Source organism: Equus asinus, chromosome 5, assembly GCF_041296235.1.
Source record: "Equus asinus isolate D_3611 breed Donkey chromosome 5, EquAss-T2T_v2, whole genome shotgun sequence".
Classification (NCBI taxonomy): Eukaryota; Metazoa; Chordata; class Mammalia; order Perissodactyla; family Equidae; genus Equus; species Equus asinus.
In genome coordinates this window covers 90,099,662-90,117,541 of record NC_091794.1, presented here as the reverse complement: position 1 = coordinate 90,117,541, position 17,880 = coordinate 90,099,662, and the positions used below count along the sequence as shown (strand labels likewise).

General features: G+C 58.1%; 1 protein-coding gene across 3 annotated transcripts in view; it reads right to left on the bottom strand.

The window, feature by feature from the left end:
* Positions 1-17,444, bottom strand: part of COL16A1 (collagen type XVI alpha 1 chain) — a 50,611-nt gene extending 33,167 nt beyond the window's left edge. For all 3 annotated transcript variants that reach the window (XM_014837948.3, XM_014837949.3, XM_014837950.3), the window contains exons 1-29: positions 17,239-17,444; positions 15,544-15,650; positions 13,499-13,573; positions 13,274-13,391; positions 12,334-12,457; positions 11,761-12,027; positions 11,073-11,153; positions 10,778-10,903; positions 9,943-9,996; positions 9,618-9,644; positions 9,037-9,072; positions 7,958-7,984; positions 6,773-6,835; positions 6,509-6,550; positions 6,339-6,383; positions 6,206-6,241; positions 5,773-5,835; positions 5,373-5,417; positions 5,190-5,285; positions 4,973-5,011; positions 4,315-4,359; positions 4,119-4,154; positions 3,505-3,615; positions 3,061-3,096; positions 2,798-2,833; positions 2,610-2,720; positions 2,196-2,240; positions 318-353; positions 129-173 (exon numbers count right to left, since the gene is read on the bottom strand). In XM_014837948.3, the coding sequence (XP_014693434.3) occupies positions 129-173; positions 318-353; positions 2,196-2,240; positions 2,610-2,720; positions 2,798-2,833; positions 3,061-3,096; positions 3,505-3,615; positions 4,119-4,154; positions 4,315-4,359; positions 4,973-5,011; positions 5,190-5,285; positions 5,373-5,417; positions 5,773-5,835; positions 6,206-6,241; positions 6,339-6,383; positions 6,509-6,550; positions 6,773-6,835; positions 7,958-7,984; positions 9,037-9,072; positions 9,618-9,644; positions 9,943-9,996; positions 10,778-10,903; positions 11,073-11,153; positions 11,761-12,027; positions 12,334-12,457; positions 13,274-13,391; positions 13,499-13,573; positions 15,544-15,616 (1,938 nt within the window). In that variant the 5' untranslated portion in view covers positions 15,617-15,650; positions 17,239-17,444. The remainder of the gene's footprint in view (positions 1-128; positions 174-317; positions 354-2,195; positions 2,241-2,609; positions 2,721-2,797; positions 2,834-3,060; positions 3,097-3,504; positions 3,616-4,118; positions 4,155-4,314; positions 4,360-4,972; positions 5,012-5,189; positions 5,286-5,372; positions 5,418-5,772; positions 5,836-6,205; positions 6,242-6,338; positions 6,384-6,508; positions 6,551-6,772; positions 6,836-7,957; positions 7,985-9,036; positions 9,073-9,617; positions 9,645-9,942; positions 9,997-10,777; positions 10,904-11,072; positions 11,154-11,760; positions 12,028-12,333; positions 12,458-13,273; positions 13,392-13,498; positions 13,574-15,543; positions 15,651-17,238) is intronic.
* Positions 17,445-17,880: the final 436 nt, after the last annotated feature.

Below are 17,880 nucleotides of genomic sequence, written 5' to 3'. Positions count from 1 at the left end.
TGCCTTGCTAAGGGGTCAGATGTTACCCTCAGGCAGTGGGGAGCCTCAAGGGTTTGAAGTGGAGCGAAAGGAGGGTGTATTCAGGAAGTTCACCCCAGCTGCAGAGTGGAGAATGTCCCCAGACTCACCTTCTCTCCTTTGATGCCTGCTGGTCCCACCGGCCCTGGGGGCCCCTACATGATAAAAAGCCATGTGTGATGCCTGGCATCAGCCTGGGCCATGCCAGAGCACAATCCAAGCCTATCATCTCCCCAGCGCAGGCAGCACCTCCCACCTTGTCCTTCTCCGGGAGCTGTCGCCATCTGAAGCACACTTACCACACTGCCGGCTGGCCCTGCCTCCCCGAAATCACCCTGAGAGCAGAGCAGAGAAAATAGGGTCAAGAGGGGAGGCAGAGAAGTGCTAGGTCAATCCCAAACCCCAAGCTAGAAAAGTAGCCCCTTGGGACCTCTAGGCTACTCCCTCATTTCCTAGCTAGGGAAACTGAGGCTCAGAGAGGGAAAGGGATTTCCCCAAGGTCCCCACAGAAGTCTACGGCCAGCCTCTTTCCGCCCCCAGCCTCCCTTCACTGACTCCCAGCCCCACCCTCAGGCCTGACCCAGCACACAGAGATCATTAATTTGTTTATCCAGCAGCTATTCCTGGCTGTCCATATGCGCTATGTGCTGGGCGAGGTGCTGGTATGTAACAGTGAACAGCACAGACAAGCCCTGCGGAGCTTACGCACTTGTGGGGCCAACGGGAACTTTTTAAATAACAGTAACTGTAAATTATGATGAGTGTTATGAAGGAAATAAACAAGGTGATGAGACAAAGGAAGCAGGGGAGGTCATTTCAGAGACAGGGTGCTCAGAGAAGTATCAATGACAATGATCAGAAAGATGACTCTAAGGCCAGCAGTGAAGGAACGGGGGAGGGCAGAGAGGAAAACGTTCTAGACAGTGGGAGCCACAAGCACAAATCTAAGAGGTGGGAAGAATCTTGGCAGGATCCAGAATGGAAGGAGGGCGGTACAACCACAGTACAGGAAACGGAGAGAGAAGAACCAGATGAAACTGACAAGGCAGCAGGGCTGGTCATCCAGGGTCTTGTCAGGCAGAGCAAGACTTTGGCACAAAGTCAAGTCATGGAAGGATTTTAAGCAGGGAGATAATGGTACCCTGAGTTCTCTTTACAAAGTCACGTTAGCCACTGGACGACAAATGGACTGCTGAAGAGCTGCAGCGGCTGCAGGCAGGCCAGACAGGGGCTGCCAACACCGTCCAGGTGAGAGATGATGGGGACCAAGACTAAGGTGAGTTGTGGAGGTGGAAAGAAGCAGCGGGAGTTGAAAGATGCTGTTGGCAGAACTGTCAGATGGAGGAGCTGATGAGGGAAAGGGAGGGATCAAGGATGACACTGGGTTTGGGGTCTGAGGAGCTGGGTAGATGCCCTTCACGGAGACAGAGAAGCCTGGAAGAGGGAGCAGGTGTGAGGCAGCGTGGCAAAGCTCCATTTGAGAAATGACAGGTGTGGTTTACCTGGCAGAGCTGGGTCTGAACACTAATTTCAGTGTTTTTCACACCTGAACGTTCATGTACCCACAGAACCCCTCATCTGAGTCACACTACATTATAAGTTCAATGCTGTCATTTGTCTCCAATGCAATCATCAATACAAATGGTAACAAGGGCACTGAAATCGAGTGACCCAGCCAAGTACTGATTACGCACTCTGGAGCTAGACTTCCTGGGCTCAAATCCCAGTTCAGCACCCAAACACCTGTGTGACTTTGGGCAATTTACTTGGCCTTTTGGTGCCTCTGTTTCCTCATCCGTAAAAACGGGAATAATGGAGCACCTACCCCATAAGGCTTTGGGAGGATGAAACAAGTTAATACGTGTACTTGGAACAGTGCCAGGCACATGAGTGGTAAAGAGTGCTAAATATTATTATTTTATTATAAGGTTGTCTCAAATGTGCTTAATTGTTTTAGATTATCAATAAATTAAAAATATAAAACTAAAGGATTCTCTTGGAGAACATGAGGGCTCTCAGAAATAAATTCCTTGACTCCAGTCTGTAGAACACTGATGAATGTATTTCCTGTGGAGGTGCAGTTTGATCTCTTATCTATATTCGCTGCCCAGGGCCCCCCTTTCCCTGCCTCCCTGCCAAGAAGCCCCAGTGTGCCTGACACGTAACCCAGATCTCACCTTCTCTCCTTTTAGCCCTGTTGGCCCCGGAGCCCCAACTTTCCCCTGAAAAATAATCAAGTCACAGTCACAGCATCTCCCCATTCCCACCCTTCCAAAACCCCATGGGTCCCACTGTCTACCCAGAAAGAGAAAAGCAAGCTCGGGATTCCGAATCCCACAACCTGTGAGTGGCTGGACAGTTACTTCTGTTACACAGCTGGGCACTTGGAGGTTCTAAGAGGAAGTCCCAGGGCAAGCAACCTGGGGCAGTGCAGGGTTGGAGGGAAGGACCAGGCTGCATGCCTGGGACATCTGCCTCAGGGCCTCCCTCCTGGTCTCTGCCTTGAGAGTCAGGCCTAAGGAGCCAGGGAGGCCACCAGTGTGGCAAGGATGGGCTGGACTGGACTGGGCTAGGAGGAAGCGGCCACTCACCGGAAGGCCTGGCAAACCGAAGCCAGGGGAGGCCACGTCTCCTTTGGCCCCTGTAGAGGGCTCAAGATGCTGGGCCCCTACAGCTAAGCTGCAGGACAGGCAGGACTCCCCCTGGGGAAGGAAGAGAAGGGATCAGAAAGGCTCCCAGTAGTCGGAGGGGGACAGCCAGGGGACCGGGGCTCCCTCACCTTCTCTCCTTTGAGGCCTTGGATGCCAGGGTCTCCCTGCAGGGAGAAGAGGTTTATGGGCTGAGGCTAGGCATTTTGAGGTACCCCAAACTTCCTAGCCATATATGAGGACAGCAACATCACACATCACAAAACCTTCCAACGCCCAGGGGTCCCAGGAGGTTCAAGGTCAGCATCCCAGTGCCAGGGCTTATCAATTCATGGAACATATGGAGGCAGTGAAGCCAGGCTACGCTGCCCCACAGGAAAGTTCGTATACATACCCGATCACCTTTTTGTCCAACAGCTCCCAGGACCTCCTAAAAGAAAGGGTCTGTGAGGGAGAAGGGTGGGAAGTCCAGGCATGGACCCTAACCTAGCCCTGCCCACTCCTTTCCTCCACCCCCAACCAACACCCAGTGCCTGGAGGATACAGCCTCGCTCACTATAAGGGTTGGCTCTACCCCAGCTTGCCCAAAAGGCATCTTAGCCTCTGTTCAAGAACCATGGGAGGTTGCCATGGAGACCTGGGGTGGCCTTCTAGCCCAGCCTTAAACTCTATGGTTCAGCAACCTGTTCCTACCCTCCCAAGGAGCTAAGAGCCTAGACCCTCTGCCCACAATCTCTCTATGGCTGTGAGAATTACACAGTCCCTCTGCCCAGTCGTCTCTATGATCAAGCCCCCAGTTTTTTTGTGCAGTTGGTTAATGGCCACCCTGGGCACTCACCCTGGCTGGTGCAGGATCACCCGGTTCCCCCTTGGGGCCTGGCTTTCCAGGGAGGCCCATGAAGTTCTGGAACCCTTCAGGCAGCGTTGGGCACACTTCACAGGGGTCACCCTAGCAGAAGGGAGAGACCATGAGTAGACAAGGTGGGGCTGAGACCCCGCAAAGACAAGGACCTCTAGACATTGGGTGGGCCAGCGCCCTATCCCCAACATCAAAGTGGACAGTAGGAACCCTGGAGGGGCTGTCTGTTCAACGGACTCATTCATTCAAATTGAGATTCCTGGACATTGCAAAATGACCTCACAACAAGCCGTAAGAAATGATTGTGTCTCATCTACAGATGTGGAAACTCCAGCAAAGAGAGAAGCTAATCGATCTGCCGCGTTCATAAATCACATGGGTGGCCGAGGCGGAATTTGAACCCAGCTGTGTCACTGCCAAGCCAGGCTCTTTATTTAGTAATCACATATGTACATCCTAGGGACAAAGAAGGGGTGGGGGTCTCCTGAGGAAGGTCCAGCCGCCTGTGCCCAGGGCCCCTGATGCTCAGTATCACCTTCAAAGAGGGGCTCCCACCCCCAACCCAAGCTGGGGCAACCAGGCCTGGACCTCACCTTCTCTCCCTTCAGCCCTGGCACCCCAGGCTTCCCCTGTTGGAGAAGAAGCGATGGTATTAGTTCAAGGCAGACAGAGTGGCGTGCCAAGAGAGGGCCCAAGGACCCAGCCCCCCTCCCTCCGGAGGCCTTGAGAGAGCAGACCTGGGCATGGTGGGTGGCAACCCCCCACCCCCACGAGATTGGGGTCACTCACAGGTTTCCCACCAGGACCTTCCTTTCCTGGTGCCCCGGAGCTGCCCTGCGGTCAGAAGAAGGGTTAAGGGGGAGGCTCCTGGCTGGGACCTCAGCCCACCACCCCCTCCCCATCCAGTCCCCTCTCTGGATGGCAGGACAATCTCTGCCAAAGCTCCAATCTTCTCTTGGTCTGTCTGGTCAACAAATAGCCCCTTCTTGCAGCCTATCCTTCTCCACGCCTAAGCTGAGTGCTTCTGGTTGCAAAGGAAGGGAGGACATGAGGCCTCTGCATACACCTTCCCCAGTGTAGTGGGTTGGGAGGAATCTGGGTGACCCCAGAGGAGCCACAGCAGACAGACAGACATTGCCAGGGCTTTCCACTCATCAAGGCACAAGGCCCTAAAATGGGCTTGGGCCCTCCAGTTAAAGCGACTGTGGTTGTTACTAGACAGGCTTGCCTGTCCCCATTCCTGGAACCCAGGCCAAGGTTCCCATGTCAGCTAGCAGTGGGATGGGACACTCCCCCCAAGGGGCCTGGCTGGGCCAAGGCCAGCCTCCTCAGGCCTAGCCTCTTCCCCACACAGGCCCGCCACCCCAGCTGCCCCCGCCCCCATTCTCCTCTCTCCTCCCACCCAGCAGAGGTATCCCCACATGCCCACACTCCTGCCTGTGCTTACCTTGTCTCCCTTAGGGCCTGCAGGGCCACCTGGGTCCCCCTGAGGGCAGAAACCAGGTCAAGTGGAGGCTTCCCAGGGGTCCGCAGTACAGTGAGATGGACTTGAGCCCCTTCCCCCAACCAGGACCCCTGGGACGGAGCCTCATCTCCCCAATCCCTGGTCAGGTGGGGGAAGGCTCTCTGTGGAAAGGATGACAGGAGGGGCAAGGAGTACTCACCGGGGTCCCAGGAAGTCCTCTCCCAGGGGGCCCAGGGAGGCCAGGGGGTCCAGGTTCCCCTGCCAGCCCCTCAGGCCCAACAAAGCCAGGGTCTCCCTGGCAAAGACATGAGGTGGGTGTGAGACAGCAGCCCCGCCTCAGCCCTATCACCCACTCTCCACCCCACAGACACTCACAACTCACCTTCTGCCCTTTGGGCCCCATGACGCAGATCTCCCCTGGCCGGCCCTGTCGGGTAGGGGGAGAGGGTAAGAAGGGCCCAGGCCTGGCACCTCCCTGGGGCAGCAGCCCACGCTGGGAGGGGTACATACCCACCTGTCCACCCTCACTGCCCCTCTCCAAAGCCAGACCCCACCCAGTGCCCCAAGGTCATCAAATGTCAACCTCAGGGTGACAGAGGTCAGGGCTCTTCGGCTGGGAGCCAGGAGGCCTGGGTTCAGGTCCTTTCTATGCCTCCTGGCAAGGAGCCCCTGCACAGCCCCTCCCCTCTCGGGTCTCTGTTCTCCTGAGCAAGGGTAGCGGGTTCACCATCCCATGCTGAGGGATGTGGGGTTCTCGTGGGGAAGGGTCCCAAGCGCCGTACATCTCGGCCTGGCTTCCCCGGCAAGCCCTTGATGCCTTCGTCTCCCTTCTCGCCTTTCTGGCCCTGAAGAAGGAAGAGGCAAAGTGACTGGGATTGAGGGAAGGGGCTGAAAGAACCAGGGCAGCTCCATCTTAGGGAGGGACATTGCCTTCTCAACCCCTGGTCTCTGCCTCCCCTGAGATGGAAGGGGTTCAGTCCCCATGCGAGGGTAGACAACAGGAAGAACTTCCCAACCAGCTAGGCCACTCACTTTCACTGGCATTTCTTTCCAGGTCTAACGGGGATTTGGATAAGGCAGAAGAACTGGGAGGGTACTGCCAGCTCTGTGTCCAACAACGCCATCCTCTAGGAAGACTCTGGACCCCTCCCTCCTCAGGTCTGTGGGACCCACAGACCTCCCTGGCACCCACTCCTTGAAATCCAGGCCCATTACCTTCTGGCCTGTGGAGCCTGGGTGTCCTGAGGGTCCCTAAGATGAGGAGGGGACACAAAAGAAAAGGTGAGGACAGGAGAGGGAGGCCAGGCCAGGACCCCGCTCCCTGCCCTATCCCTGGTCCCACACTCACCAAGGCTCCTGCCTCCCCCTTCTCTCCCTTCGGGCCTTCTGCACACTGAGCAGGGAGACAGGTGTTGAGAGGGGCCCAGGGTCACCCCATGGGCTGCCGAGGGCACAGCCCCTTCCCCAGAGGCTGACCCCCATATGGGCCCTGAAGCAGGCCTCGCCTCCAGGTCTTACCTGAAGTGGGGCATCCGGGGAGATTCGGACACAGTCATTGCCCTGCAGGGAGGGATCGAGGGGTCAGAAGTGGGGCCCTGTTTTGAGGAGGATGGGCCCCTAGGAAACAGAGGTGTCCACACAGTAACCCCTAGAAAGACCCTGGCCCTCAGCCCCCAGGCTGCAGGTTTCCAGCTGAGATGATGGGGTGATGGCTCACATCCCAGCCCACCCCCAGGGTACAGCTGGGAGGGGTCCTGCAGTGGGCGTGGCTGGGGCACTTACCCGGGCTCCCTTCTCTCCCTTGGATCCTGATGGACCAGGCAGGCCCCGCTCACCTTTCCCTCCCTGTGGATGAGACCAAAACAAGGGCTGGGACAAGAGGGGCCACATGGGAACCTCAAGGAAGCTCTCCTCACTCCGGTCTTCTCCACCCATGCACCACACATGGGTGTAAATGAGCACAGCCCTGCCCCAGCCGCCCCCCCCGCCCCACTCCCCGACGCACGCACATAGCATATGGATTCCATACGCATTCCTTCACATGTCCCTCCCACCCTGAAAGGCTATACTTGGCAAATCTATAGTCTCACGCAGAGGGTGTCTCTTCCCCTACACCCCTACCCAAGCACGCTAGCTCACACACAGCACACCCAGGGGCGCAGGGACACACGTGCATGGACACACACATGCGGAGAGACAGGAACCCACGACGGTGAGCGTCAGCTGCCTGAATTCAAATCCCACTTCCACCCCTTACTAGCGTGTGACCCAGGGCAACTCACACGCCCTCTCTGAGCCTCCGTTTCCCCATCAGTAAAATGGGATTCACATTAGCACCTACCTCAAGGGGTCATGGTGAGGAAGACATGTGATGTGCTCGGCACGGAGCCGGGCACGCAGTCAGCACTCACATGAAAGTGGCCCCAGGAATCACATTATATGCTCACGGGCACACACAAGCACACAATGTCACACTTGCACGGGTGCTGTCTGCCCTGACACTCACAAGCTCAGCCGTCCTGTCAGGTTCACAGGCATATGGGCTCACCCCCCACCACAGTGGGCCACACACATGCAAACACGTGTCCCAGAGACGCAGGGAGGCACACCCACACACGCTCATTCTGACATACCCAGTCACACACATGGGCACAGCTGGGTCCCAGATTTCTCTGAAGTAAAATGAGAGTACCCACCCCACAGACGTTTGAGAGGGTTCAGGAAGGTGACACACGTGCACACGGGGCCCAGGTCCTGATGTGCAGCAGGGCCTCAGGAAAGACCGTTCTGGACATTCTTGTATACCCACAACCCGCTACTGTCTCCAACACCTACCTAATCACCCCACAAACACACAGACAGGCTAAGTAGCCCTGATATAAACACACAGCCATGGGCTCACATGCTATGGGGTGGGCTGAGGCCACCAAAGAGGGCAGGAGTGTCCTGTTCTCCATCTGGACTCACCTTGGGTCCAGAGGGACCAATTGTGACCTGAGGGGACAGAGGAGAGAGCATGATACCTCAGGGAGGGAGAGGAAACCAGGGCCCAGAGAGAGCAAGCAATTTAGCCAGGGTCACACAGCATGGTGGCAAGACCAGCAGCCTGAATCCCAGGCCCCGCTCTGCCTCCTAGGCCAACCAGCAGGCTGACTTCATATCCTAAGGCTGTTAAACTTGCAGAGGGGTCTAACCTACCCTCTCGAACCTACCTGGCTTTGGCTATCCCCTACCCCCACCCCCTACCCCCACCTGCCTCTTGCAGAATAACATGGCTGCTCAGTTGCCATGGTAACCCCATGCACATCTGGGAACTATCAGCCTTACGAGCTTGGTTGGGGGTCTGGACGGCAAGACGGGCAAGCAGCACAAGGGGTACTTCCTGATGTCCCCCAAGGTCAGAGGCTTGGGGCTGAGGGGAGCCGGGCTGTGTCCTTTGCGGACCAATAGGGCACGTCAACTCAGAATGTCAGGCCATGGGAAAGCGGTGACTCGCTGCCCACAGAAGAGGCACAGTTGGGTACCAGCTGGGCTCACACTGAGCCTCTCTCCCTTGTCCTTCTGGACCCCCAGAGGGAGGCTGGGCCAGGGCCAGCTAGAGAGGGATAGGAGGGGAGGCCCTGAGCCAACATGTGTTTTGGTGGCCAGCACTGGGCTGAGTCACCCTGATCCAGCCCTTCCCCTTCTCTAGGCCTCCTAGATGACATCGGAAGCCTTCAAACAGAGCAGGCCTGAGTCCCTGTGGGGTGCACAAAGCTGGGATCAGCAACCAAGGTCCCGATCCCGCTGGCCCCCACCCTGTCCCCATTCCACCCTGGATCCCAATACACTGCCCAGATCACAGGGTGTGCAGCTTCCTTCCACGCAGCCCTGGCTTGGCCAAGATGGGGGTGGGAGTCAAGCCCAGCTCCAGGGAGGAGCAGGGAGGGAGTGTGAAACTGCACAAAGACCCCCTTGTCCTCAACCAGGAAGCTGCCAAGCTGACCTCTAGCAACACCCCTCCCAGCACCCGCCTACCCCGCCCTGCACACCCTCTATTCACTCACATTGCTCTCCTGGGCACCAGGGACACAAGGTGGGCACTGAAAGGGAAGAACAGGCCGGGAGGTCAGTTCTGAGAGCCCGGGACCAGCCCTCTCCACCCCATTCCCCCCCCTACACACACCAAGCACACAGAACATCACATGTGTCCTGGGGGGAGTCTGAGGGAGCATGAAGATAGGAATTCTATCAAACAAGACTTGCCCCTCAAGTCCCACCAACCCAGAGCCAAACCATTTCTCAGCCAAGGAAACTGAAGCCCAGAGAGGAACAGCAGTGGGCTCTGGGTCACACAGCATGTCAGGGCAGAGTAAGGCCCAGAATCCAGGATCCCGTGGCCAAGGTCTGGGCTCTCCCCATAATGCCCATGGCCATTTGCTGCCAACTCAGTAAGAGTGTCCTGAGCTAAACCTTTTCTCCCAAGGAGAGGTGGGGGAAGACAGGGCCCCCACCCAGGAATGCTGGGAGCTGTGTGTCATCCTGCACCCCCATGCCTAGGCTCCAGCACCCCAAAGCCTTGGTCAAAGGGTTCATGCTGGCACCTCCACAACCAAGCTCTCTTTGCCTGTCTAGATGGGAGGCTTACCTCATGGGCTTCTGTCTCCCGATGGGCCTGCGAAGAGGGAGGGCATGGGGACGGGCAGGGAACAGAGGGTGTGGAGCCCTGCTTCCGCACCCCTACCCAAGAACCACCAGGAGCGGGTGCCCCAGATAGTGCCAGGCAGTGTGTCTGTCTCACCCCAACTCATCCTTCCTTCTCAGAACTGGCGCCTACATACGCTACACTCTGTCCAGGAGTGGGGCAGACGGGAAGAGTGAGGCAGTCGAGTCTCTTACTCAAGGGGTTTACAGAGGGCATGGAGGGCAGACTGAGGGCACTGTGGACTCCTCCACCCACCCACCACCTCTACCTGGGTTCCCCTTTCTGCCTTCTGGCTGATTCTTCCTGTCAGATGGGTATCCACCTGTGCAGACAGAATAAAGGGGAACTCTTGAGGAAGGGGCAGTTCTAGAGCCCACAGTGGGAGAGGGCATCAGGCAGGGGTTTGGACCCCAGGTACCTGGGAGTCTAACATCTGGCACTTCCCAGGGCATCAAGAGCCTGCTCAGGCCCCTGGCACCCCTCCTGGCGCCCTCCTCTTCCCCCCACCCACGTGATGTCGGAGAAAACAAGACCATGAATCAATGGGATCCTGTGTTTCTGCAGCCAAGGCTGGGCGTGACGCCCGGGTGGGCAGGGAGACTGCCCAGAAAGGGGGTGGGGCCAAGGGAGGAACTGGGCCTTCCTGCCACCTTACAGAACCTGAGAGCCAGCAGGGCAGCTGGCCATGGTGCTGGGTGTAGAACCAGACTGGCATTGGCCAGGGCTGGGCCCAGGAGAGTGAGCAAGCCCTGAGGCAGGCAGTGTGGCCTGGCCTCTGACCCCAGGCATCCCTGCCCTGGAGAAACTGCCTGTGGGTGCACGCCTGGTCCTGCCCTCACCAGAAGGGTCTGGGGCGGTATTAATGAGGGTCTGGGTTGTGGCAGAACTGGATGGGCACAACCCCTCATGCCAAAAGGCAGATGGGCACAGGGTCACCCATGGGCTGTCTGCCTCCCTGAGTCCTCTAGGAATGGCACACAAATAGGTGGGGCTTCCAGTGCCCCCGCCCATCCCGGGCACAGCTGACCCTGGTGGCAGACTGAGAGGGGTAGTCTGACACCTGCGCCTGCCCGTGTCCGTGTCCACCTGTCTTGCCCACCCACCTTGCTGCTTTGAGGCTCCTCCAGGCAGAAGCAGCGGGTGTAGACCTTGCCCTCTGTCTGTGGATTGATCTCGATGAGCTCATTGTTCTGGGTGTCCCTGCGGGCCTTGGAGGTCTCCTGGGGACACTGCCCGGTGTGGGGGAAGGGCTGGGGTCAGTAGGGAAGGCAGACCCCCTCCTCACCCACTCATCTTAGGATCTCTAGGCATCCCCTCCCTGACCCCCCATGTCCAGCACACTGTGTCCCTGGGCAGTGTCCCAAACCCTCCCAGCTGTGCAGGGGCTGGGTCACTCACCCCGCCCGGTACGATCTCGCAGCAGCCCTCCTCCAGCACGAGCTCTGGGTCACAGTAGATGTGCGCCTGCTGAAGGTCAAACTGCGGGGGACACGCACGTCAGTTTCACTTGCTTTTATCAAATAGCTCCAGGTCCTGGCCCCTAACGAGGCACAGAGACAGCTCCGCCCCAGGATTTGCCCTCGGAAGGTTCCAGTCTGGCCTGGGAGACCATCAGGAATATAGCTGTCACCAAAGGCAAAACAAAACTGCAAGTGCAGGAAAGAGGGAGAGGAGGGAGAAAGAGGAACGGGGAGGAGGAGGTTCCATTCAAGCTGGGCCTTGAAGGACCAGTAGATATTCAGCAGAGAGGGCTGCAAGGAAAAGCATTCCAGGTGGAGGTAACAGCATAGGCAAAGGCATGGAGGTGTGAAAGGACCAGGTGAAATGGATGACGGGGATGGAATCGACCAGAGCAGAGCTGCCTGGACAGATGGAAAGGAAGATCACGCTACAGACATTTATAGGGATCAGATCACGAAGGGCCCTGACCGCCAGGGTAATATGTTTAGGCTCCATCATGGAGGGCAGTGGGGAACCATGAGAGGACTCTGAACAAGGGAAGGACCCAGTCAGATACAGATTCCGGGGAGCTCACTCAGGCTTCCAGAAGGTGGGAGCTGAGTCCAGAGCCCGAACTCACACTCACCAATACAGGTTTGCCCTGCTCAGAATCCAAGCCCAGAAAGACATGGCCCACGGGCTGCACGGGTCGCCGGAGCCCCAGGGGCTGGGAGGAGGCTGAGGTGCAGTCTATATGCACAGAGGCCACGCGTTCCGCCACACTCAGCACCAGCTTGTGCCAATGCAGGTCGAAGAGCTGGGGCACTGGGAAGACGCAGGACACAAAGTCGCCATCTTGGCCCCGGGCCCGGAGCTCCAGGCTCCGCTCTCGGCTATTGACTTCCAGGGAAATCTGTGTGGAATTGGGAAAGGAATGGGACAGAGAATCAGAGCCCCAGAGTCAAAGCGGGGTAAAGTTAAGGGCCCTAAGTTCATTTTACAGGAGGGGAAACTGAGGCCCAGAAAGGGAAGAAAGCTGACTGGGGTCACAAACCAGTACATCCTGAAAGAATGGGATAGGTGCTGGTGGAGATGGGGTGGCCCCGAGGCTGGGCATGGGATGGAGCTGGGAGGCCCCAGACATCACAGGCTGGGGTAGTAGTTGGGCTGGATGGGTACTGCTCCATCACCAAGAGCAAGAGGGGTGGGGGGGGCTCACCTGTGCGTACCCATCTCCATCGGTCACTTGAAATAAATACCATGTGCTCTGGTGAGTGTGTTTCTTCAGCAACAGCGTCAGCACCAGGGCAAACTCATCGGGGAGGCCCCGAGGGAATACTCGTCTGTGAATAGAGCAGGGAGGGCTCCTGGGGCTCAGGTGGGAGCCCACCAGCTGCCCACCCTGGGCCCTCAGGACTGTTGAACCTACACGAGACATGCAGGCCCCCACTTCCAAACCAACACACACATACATATCCATTCATTCTACAGACATCCACTGAGTGCCTACTCGGTGCCGGTGTGGGCCTGACTGCTGGGGATAACAAGGTGAAAACAGAGATGGGGAGCCCTCCCGGTGTGGGGAGATAAGACCATAAGCAAGCCCCAGAATGACTATTTCCCCATTTCATTACAATTGTGGTAACTGTGCTTCCAAGGACTCCAGGATGCCCTGGGGAAGATAACCGGGCCTGGGTTAGGAGCAGAGATACTGAAACAAGATGAAGAGGGGTCAGCACAACCAGAGTAGCAGAAAAGAAGGAGGAACATGTGGGAGGTGAGGCTGGAGAGGTAAGCCGGGGCAAGACCACCCAGGACTTGCAGGAGTTTGGATTTCACACGCTGGCACGTGCATGCCTGCACACATGCAACTCTTGCCAGGTTCCCATCCCAATCCTGGGGTCCTCAATGGTGCCCATAGGATGCAGACCTGTTGCCACCCACTGCCAGCCAGATGGGAGGGACAGAGGTAGGGTCTGCCAGGCACCTCCTCTCTGCCCACTCTGCAAGCCCCAGGAGTGGAGACCAGGTTGACTCCCGGCAGGGGGCTGGATAAAATGACCCACAGGGGCCCATGGGCTTAGGCTCCACTTCCAGAGTTGCTGGACGGTGTGGCCGAGGTCAGGACTGATTTCCAGCGGTCAGCCTGGGGCCATTACCGTGTGGGCTGGGTGAGGGCAGTCGCCCCCAGTCGCAGGATGAGGGGCCCCTTGGGGTTGCGGATCTTCTTGATGGCAGATATCTTCAGGAGGTTGAGTCGGTGGATGAGGTTGAAGCCTTCGGGGGAGACACCAGATGAAGAGCTCAGCTGGGCGGCTGAGGAGTGACACAGGCCACTCCAGAAAAACGGTGGAGGGGGACAGCAGGATGAGACTGGCACTCACCAGTCACGTTGGTCGATAAGTCGCTTCTGTATTCCAACTTGAGCCCTTCTTGCTGTGAAGGCGGGCACTGCCCACCTGGAAGAGAATTGGCAGTGGGGCATTCGGTGGGCTCAGGCTGAGGCAGCCAAGCTCTTGGGGGCCCTGGGAAGGAGCAACTTTATAGTCCCTACTCTGGACTTTCAGTCAGGCCCTGCCTTGGAGCTGCTGTCACCTTTTGCCTTCTGACCCTGGCTACCCTGGCAGCCAGGAGGACGCCTAGTCCACAGATGGGAAGACTGAGGCCAGAGACTGAGGCCTGGCCCAAGGCTACTAAGTGAGTTCACAGCAGAGCAGGACCAGAACTCCTAGAACCTAAGACCCCCAAGGCCCCAAGTCAGGGGCGAGGCCAGCAAGAGAGGAAATGAAAGAAACTCTGGCAGCCCTAGAACTCAGATGGGGCGAGGAGCTATGTATAGACATACACCCAAGGAGGGCAGAGGAGCACCTTAGGGGTAAGGAAAGTCAGGTTCACACACACTGGTGTCATATACAAGTGTGTGTGCGTGTCTGCACATGCATGAGTTGTGGATGCTCGTGCCACCAGGGACACCACGTGCAGCTGGTGCAAATGTTCTCAACAACAGGTAGGGTTCCACTTCCTGTGTGCAGACACGCAGGCCAGACACAAGTCTGAGTCAACACATTGACTTTTCACCTGGATAACCACTTGTGAAACAGTGAGAAGAAACTGGGGGCCTGAGGAGACCACAAGCTCAAGGGAACTACCAGGGCCTTGGAACTCTAGACAGGATATATTAAGGGGGTAAAGGCTCCTGGAGAAGAGAATAGCTTAATTCAGGTCTCTAAAACCGTGAAGGGACAGATGGGCAGCCATGGACCTGCCTCCTCCCTAGGGCTGACTGAGCAGAAGTGTTGAGAGAGGTGCTACACCAGGAGAGAGAGATAGAGCCTAGGATCCCGAAGGCCTTCCCACCAACGCAGATGGGGTGGCTGGGACAAGACAGTGAATACGGCTCCTAGAAGGAGGGCAGTGAACTCCCTGGCTGCCTGACCGGAACAAGGAATCCTGGATCCCTCGGCCCGGTGAACCGACTGGAGTCTCCCTCCCCCAGGTCTGGGCAGAAAGACTATCACTGTCTTGAGCATCGGCAGCAGCAATGGGTGACTCACCCCTTGGCAACGGGCCCAGATTCCTTACAGATGTTGAAATTCTCTGCCCCATCCCCCAGGGGACCCGGTGAGGGAGAGGAGAGCCAGGCACACGTGCACACATGCAGAAACACATATGTACACACACCCTGCAGCCAGTCACATGACCCCGGGTGCATACCCCTCTCACATCTGCACCTTAGTTTTTCTGCCTCCTCCAGCTGGATTTGGGTCCTAGGAGTTCTATTTCTGCTCAGCCAGGCGGCTGAGCCACCAAGCCCAGAGGGCACCCAGCAGGGCAGGGCAAGCTGCCCAGTCAACTTCCTCTGGCTTTGGGCCCTGGAAAGCTGCACCCTCTGTCCCATCCAGCGTCTGGGCCTCGAGGCGGGCCCTTTATCTGAGCTCCAGGGCCAGCCACGGAGGAGGAGGAGCACGTGGGCTGGAGGATGGATTCTCCACCATGGAAAGGACTGGAGGGGCCTGGGCTCTTTCAGGATGTGGCTTCCTTCTGCAGGGAGAGTTCACCATCTGCTCCTCCTCACCCCACCGGCCCTACCAGCACTTTGTGCACAGGCTGGGTTTCCGGATTGGGGAGGGGGGTAGTTCTCTCACACACAGAGACACAGGAATATGGACAGATGCACAGAGTGACTCAGACACAAACACAGAGAGGCCCAGAGACACACAAACAGGCAGACAGAAACACACACACACTCTAGCTCACCTCACACAGGCTGCATGTGCAAACACCCCAGGCCACCCTAAGCCCGGCTCCCAGGCTCTCCTATAAATGGACACCTGGCCCGGGAGCACAGTCACATATGTGCAGAGGACCCCGGCACGACAGGGAGCCAGTCATAGGCCTATGGTACCCTGATCCTCCTGTGTCATCTCACCTGTATCTGTTCCATGGCTGCAGGTGGCCCAGAGACCAAGCAGCCACAGGCCAGGAGCCCAAGATGCCCACATCCTGGTCCAGAGAGATTAGCCACAGCTGCAGCACCTGAAAACCACAGAGACCAGGAAGGTGGATTCCTGTGCCCACACGGCACAAGCACACACGTGGGCAAGGAGCAGCCAGCCCTGGGGCCCAGGTGCTGGTACTGGGGAGGCAGGAGGTCTGGCCAGGCGTCAGTCCTTCTCAGAGGCCCAACCACAGGCCCTGAGCTAGGACTTGGGCCGGAGTGATATTCAAAATATTTAACCACCGGTATGGCACGGACACTGACCAGCCAGAGCAGAATGCTGGCTGGAGCACTGAAATAGGGTCCAGGCGGCATCCAGCTGTGCCAGGGAATAGTTGCTCCATTGAGGAGAGAGCTACAGTGCCCTAGAAGGCCAGGTCAACTGGGATAGTGAGGGGCCCGAGGGATAGGCTCAACAGGGGCTATTTACCAAGACACACAGAAGGATTTCAATATTTTATCAACCCGCGCACTGTATTGATATACATGGCCAGCTGCACCCAGCTCAGCCAGGTGGCCCTGCCAGGCACCCACAATGTCAGGGGCTGACGGCCGGGCTGAGTCTCCTGGCAGGCATCACAGCGTTGTTGTGTGTGGGCCAAGGAAGGTTCCCCCATGGGTACAGCGGGCGGGAAAGCAGGTCACCGAGGCTCAGGACCCTGTTGCCAACCTCCCCTGCTGATGGATGCTCGTCTTTTAGTTTTATTAAACCCTGATGGATGGGCCCAGATAAATCAATGCGGACTCAGAAGCGGCCAGCAGAGCCATACATCATCCGGCCTCCCTAGAGACAGGCAGCTCGCGCGCGCACACACAGAGTCACGCGTGTGTTGGGATGACACACACAGACACACAGGCGCATATGCACACAGACACATTCATGCCAGTGTGTGCATACAAACCTACCTGCACACAGGCATGCTCACAGAGACCCGTATTCACCGATATACCCAGACACACCAGCTTGCACATACACATGTGCACACAGCCAGCCTATGACTACCCCTCCAGTAGGCCTTCTTGTCGGGAAGTTCTTATGCAAGTCCAACCTCATTCCCTCCAGCTGTAATGGATTTCTATTTCCCCTCCCTCGGTCCTGGATAGGGAATGAGAGCAGGAAAGACCCCCGCCTCTCCATACATTTGGAAATAGGACCCCAATCCCCTTCTTCCTGGGGTAGAACTGTTCCCTCACCCTATTGGTCCCCCATTCTAGTGGGGCACACATCCTATCTCTCAGACATTATCCCGGCCTCCCCGTCCTGCCAGTCAGTGGAAGGGCTGCCAGCTGTGGGAGGCATGTGAATGCATGTGGAGGCGTGAACATCCATGAGCTCGTGTTCCCTTCCTGCTCCGGATCTCTGGCCTCCACTTCCCCGGCCCCAGCGAGGGGTGGTGGGGCCACAGGGACAGAAGGAGAGGAGCTGATCCCACCCCAATACAAAGGCACAGATTTGGGGGCGGGGAGAGTCAGAACTGAGCTGGAGTTTAGAGCTCATCCGGTTATAGACACAGAAACTGAGGTCCAGAGAGGGGATGCCACTTGCCCCAAGTCACACAGCAAGTCAGGGGCAGAAGGGGCCCTTCAGCCCAGAGCCCTGAGGCAGCCCACCTCACCCCCACTTACCGTGGCTGGGGAGCCCCCCACCTCCCTGAGTAATCCAGGCGGCCCAGGGCAGCCAGACAGGAGAAGCAAGGCCTTGGTTCCTCAGGCCCTCCAGGGGCTTCTTGATTACTTCTGTCCGGCTGACTGTCCCCAGCTTCCCGGGTCCGAGCTCTTGGGGCTGAATGCCGCCGGCGCGCGCCTGCCGGGGACTGCCGGCCACTCCGGGTGGGGGAAGAGGGGGCGGTTCCAGGGGGCTGGGGACTTGCCAGGGCCGCTAATGGAACACAGCTGGACCCGCCCCGCCAGCAGGAGGAGGGAGGGCGGGCCGGGAGGGGGCTCCAGCGGCGGCGGCAGAGGCGGCCGCTGCACAGCCCCGCTCCTGGCCTGGCCGCGCTCCCGGGCCCGCCCCCTCCCGTTTCCCCCCCAGGTGAGCGAGCGGGAGCCAGGCGGGACCCAGCGTGCCCGGAGCTGCCTGCAGGGGGCTCCAGCGGCAGGCAGGGGGTGGAGGGGGAGAGAGGAGGGGGGAGGGGAGGGGAGTCCGGCCCTTTAAGAGCCAAGCCTGGAGCACGAAGGGCCTCCCCTGTGCCACCCCCTTCCCCTTCCCTGGCTGGGCCTCCAGAAGGCTAGGGGGGCGGGCCGGGGAGACCCTCCTCCCCGGGTCCG